The 4,944-nt window shown below is 45.8% G+C and overlaps 1 protein-coding gene across 1 annotated transcript in view; it reads left to right on the plus strand.

Annotated features, from left to right (window-relative positions):
• Positions 1-4,944, plus strand: part of Diablo (diablo, IAP-binding mitochondrial protein) — a 12,371-nt gene that overhangs the window by 881 nt on the left and 6,546 nt on the right. Inside the window, exon 2 of the mRNA XM_013023066.1 lies at positions 20-245. Coding sequence (XP_012878520.1) covers positions 20-245 — 226 coding nt within the window. The remainder of the gene's footprint in view (positions 1-19; positions 246-4,944) is intronic.

The following is a 4,944-nucleotide window of genomic DNA, read 5'->3' on the forward strand; positions in this document are numbered from 1 at the left end:
GCCTGGGCTTGCGGCTAAGCCTGCCTGCCGACGGGAGTGCAGCCGGGCCCCGCGGCGCGGCGCGGGCGCCTGGAGCGGCCCGCAGACTTGGCTCAACCAGTTGGACTTCTGCTTGCAGGTACAGACAGTGTGTCCCTGTGGTGGTGAACTCCAAGAGACGCTGCTTCGCAGAATTGGTAAGACCGTGGCACAAAGCTGTGGTGGCCGGGTTCGGCGTAACCCTGTGTGCCGTGCCTGTTGCTCAGGTAAAGTGCCGCCGCATCTCTCCGTGGCTGTTTCCCACCCGTTATGCTATCGGTTTCTACTGCTCCATCATTTCAGAGTTGGGCAGGTGTATTCATATTCACATTTTCATCAATTCTATCACTGTCAGCTTTTGCCCCCAAACTTAGTCCTTCTACCCCTTCTCAGGCTTGTGGGACCAGTAATCGGCACCAATTGAACAGGGAAGGAAACTTTCCTGAGGCTAAGAATAGTAGTTCATCAACATTAGGTGTCAGATGATTATAAAGTAAAATGGCCCAGCTGAGAGGAATTCTTTTTTTTTTTCTTCTGGCCAGTGGTGGGGCTTGAACTCAAGGCCTGAGCTTCTTTTTGCTCAAGGCTAGCACTCTAGCACTTGAGCCACAGTGCTGCTTCTGGCTCTTTCTGTTTATGTGGTACTGAGGAATCGAACCCAGGGCTTCATGCATGGCATGCCAGGCAAGCAATCTACCACTGAGCCACATTCCCAAGACCAGAAAGGAATTGGGGGGGGGGGAGAAGTCTTGTTGTGGGGCTTGAACTCTAGGCCTGGGCGCTGTGCTGAACTCTTCAACTCAAGGCGAGTGCTCTACTACTTGAGTCACAGTGCCACTTCGTTTTCTGGTGGTTAATTGAAGATGAGTCTCATGGACTTTCCCACCCCAGCAGGCTTTGAACTGAGACCCTCAAAGCCTCCTGAATAGCTAGGATTACAGGAGTGAGCTACCGGTACCAGGCTCTGGAAGGAATTCTTAAATGCAAAGGCCCACGCCTGTTTGAGGAACTTCAAGGGTGCTAATGTGGCTGGGGTGGAATGAAGATGGGGACCCAGGGTTAACTGAAAATTGTGTGCTTTGTACAAGGATGCTGTGTGGATCTAGGAAGAATAATAGGAAGTTCATGCTGTTGTGTGAGTATGAGAAAGTGGCTCAGACTAGGCAGACAGCAGAGGAGATAGGAAGTCAGCCATATGTGGCAAGTAGTTCATGTATATGACATGTATAACTTAGATTCCAGAGGCAGCTAAAAGAATGGTGCTGCTATTAATTGAGATGGAGAGACATCAGGAGATATCTCAGTGGAGGTGGTTGACATGGAGGTAGCACCTTAATTAAAAAAAAAAAATTACTAACTATAGAACTTATGGAAAACACAGATAGGGAACCAGCAAGCCCATTCCAGCCAAGTAATTCTGAAATGTTTGTATTTAATAAAATTAACTTCGCAGTGAGTGTTTTCAGTAACTTCTGAGGCTCATGCACAAGCCCAGAACACTGCCTCATTTTTGTTGTCATCTGCATAATCCTTAGTCTTTAGCCTTCAAACCCTCACTTTAAACATCAGGGCATTTTCAGCAGCAACTGGGATGATTTTTTTCTTTCAAAGGACTTTTTTGTACTAGTACTGGGCCATATGACTGAAGCCTCTAGTCATTGCCCTAGACTATAGTGTTCTCCAAAACCCGAGTTGTGTGTTAGAGCTAAAACCTCTTCCTGCATTCCCCCACTCCTGTGCCCACCAGACTAGATTACTAGGCATCCTTTGTAGACAAAAAGTGTCTTTTTCCCCTTCGTTGGTCTTGTTATGACGTCGGCCTTCCCTACAAGGGCCCACCTCTCTTTAAAAGCCTTTCCTAATTCCCAGTAACAACCATTGTTTTCCTAACCACTTGATGGTTCAGTTGATAAGTTCCATCAAGTTAACCACTTGAGGGAAAGTTGATGATAATCTCTGTGGCACTGCCCTGAGTCAGCAGAACATTAGAGAAAGGGTACAGAAGTGAACAAATTCGGTTTGAGGGCTAGATGTGTGATGTGCTGTGTAACCATTCTGTCACATAACTATTATGAGCTTCCATTTCATCATCTGGAAAAAAACAATATCTGGACTGTGTGAGGATACTAACATTGGAAAAGCAGTTTATGAAAACTTATGACAGAGGTGTCATTTTTTCCTTCTGTAGCCCTTCAATATAAAGTACCTCATAGTTGCCTAGTTGAATGAAATATAAACGTGATAGGTAAAATTCTTGATTTATTCGTGTACCAAAAATAGTTGACTGCTGCTTTCAACGTGTAGTTTGATGTGAGGGGGTCTACAAGTAGCTCCAAAAACAAGGCAGCGTCTATCATAGCGCCATTGGGTGCTTTGTTCCAATAACAATAAGTACTTCACTGGCGCTAGGGGCTCATACCTACTACTCCCAGCTACTCAGACAGCTGATATCTGAATCTGAGGATCGTGGTTTGAAGCCAGCCTGGGCAGGAAAGTCCATGAGACTCTTATCACCAAATAAACTACTGAGAAAAAGCCAGAAGTGGCGCTGTGGCTCAAGTAGTTGAGTAATAGCTAGCTCTGAGCCCAAAGAGGCTCAGGGAGGGCACCCAGGCCCTGAGTTCAAGCCCCAGGCCCAGCAAAAAAAAACAGTAAGTATTCTGTTCTTGGATGATGGATCATTCATATCACTCTTAAGGTAGTTTTTGGTAGGTTTTGTTTTGGTGTTACTGAGGGTTGATCAGGGGCCTCAAGCTTACCAGGCAAGTGTATCACACTTGAATCATGCACCTAGTCTTTTTTTTTTTTTTTGTCCTTTGTGGGGCTTGAAGTCAGAGCCTGGGCACACTCCCTGAGCTTTTTTTTTTGGGGGGGAGGGGGGTCTGGTCGTGGGGCCTGAACTCTGGGCCTGGGCACTCTCCCTCAGCTCTTCAGCTCAAGGCTAGCGCTCTACCACTTGAGCCATAGCGCCACTTCCGGCTTTTTTTTCTGCTTATGTGGTGCTGAGGAATCGAACCCAGGGCCTCATGCATGTAAGGCAAGCGCTGTACCACTGAGCCACCTACCCAGCCCCTCCCTGAGCTTTTTTGCTCAAGGCTAGTGCTCTGCCACCAGCGTGAGGGTTCCACTTTCCATTTTCTGGTGGTTAAGTGGAGATTAGCGTTTGACAGACTTTTTTGCCTGGGCTGGCTTTGAACTGTGATCCTCAGGTTTCAGCCTCCCGAGTAGCTAGGATTGATTACAGGTTTTGTTTTTTAATGTAATAGCTGAGGTCAAAGTAAAGAATTCAAATACTGTACTGCTCATTACAGTCAATTTATCTTCCCATTCTTCCCTATTTCTTTGTGTGTGTATATATGTACACATCAATACTGAGACTTGAACTCTGGGCCTGTCTCTTGGATTTTTCCACTCAGTACTAGTACGCTACCACACCTCCTTTTCCAATTTTTTGCTAGTTGGAGATGAGGTCCTCAAATTTATTTGCTCTAACTGGCTTTGAAACTCAGTTTTTAGATCTCAGCCTCTTAAGTAGCTAGGATTTCAGCTGTGAGCCAGCAGCACTATAGTTGTCCATTTACTTTTTTTTTTTTTGGTTGATCATGGGCCCTGAACTTTGGTCCTGGGCGCTGTCCCTCAGCATTTTAGCTCAAGACTAGCACTCTACCACTTGAGCCACAGCACCACTTCCAGCTTTTTCTGTTTATGTGGTGCTGAGGAATCAAACCCAGGCCCTCATTCATACAAGGCAAATGCTCTACCACTGAGCCACCTTCCCAACCCCTGTCTTTTTTTTGGGGGGGGGGTCAGTCGTGGGGCTTGAACTCTGGGTCTGATCGCTGCCCCTCAGCTCAAGGCGAGCACTCTACCACTTGAGCTACAGCACCACTTCCGGTTTTTCTGGTGGTTTATTGGAGATAAGAGTCTCACGGAGTTTCCTGCCCAGGCTGGCTTTGAACCGTGATCCTCAGATCTCAGCCTCCTGAGTAGCTAGGATGACAGGCCTGAGCCACCGGTGCCCAGCTCCATTTACTTTTGTTTTTTTGGGTCCGGTCGTGGGGCCTGAACTCTGGGCCTGAGTGTTGTCCCTCAGCTCTTCAGCTCAAGGCTAGCACTCTACCACTTGAGCCACAGCGCCACTTCCGGCTTTTTCTTTTTGCTTATGTGGTGCTGAAGAATCGAACCCAGGGCCTCATGCCTGCAAGGCAAGCACTCTACCACTGAACCACCTTCCTAGCCCTAGCTCCATTTACTTTTAAATACAACTTAATCTGTATCAATGTTATGAAGCTTTTCACATTATCACCTCAACATAGAATTGGTAGTTGCCCATATATACCTCTTTGTGGGTTGTAGACTTGCCATTGCCCTTGTTATATTTGATTGCATTCAGTTCTCTAGTCCTCCATCATCCTCTGCTTGCCTAAAATCTTTGAGGACAGAAAATGTTTTTATATTGCAGTCATGTAACACTGTTAATAAATGAGTTGTAATTTTGTGACTGTTACCATGCTCATTTTATATAAAAATGTAAATATAAAGAATGAAAGTAGTAATAGTGGGGCTGGGAATATGGCCTAGTGGTAGATTGCTTACCTAGTATATATGAAGCCCTGGGTTTGATTCCTCAGTACCAAAAACTAAATATAGTACATAAAATTAAAAGAGAAAATATCTAAAGTAATAATAGCACACTCTAGAATTATTTCTCCATACTATCTTTCTTTAAAAAAGAAGTTACCCAAAGAACATAGTACCATTGCAGCATAAAACACTAAAGCAGGGCTGGGAAGTTGGCTCAGGGGTAGAGCGCTTGCCTTGCATGCCTGAGGCCTTGGGTTCGATTCCTCAGCACCACATAAGCAAAAAGAAAAAAGCCGGAAGTGGCACTGTAGCTCAAGTGGTAGAGCGCTAGCCTTGAGCTGA

This window comes from Dipodomys ordii, unplaced genomic scaffold (assembly GCF_000151885.1).
Source record: "Dipodomys ordii isolate 6190 unplaced genomic scaffold, Dord_2.0 Scaffold66, whole genome shotgun sequence".
Lineage (NCBI taxonomy): Eukaryota > Metazoa > Chordata > Mammalia > Rodentia > Heteromyidae > Dipodomys > Dipodomys ordii.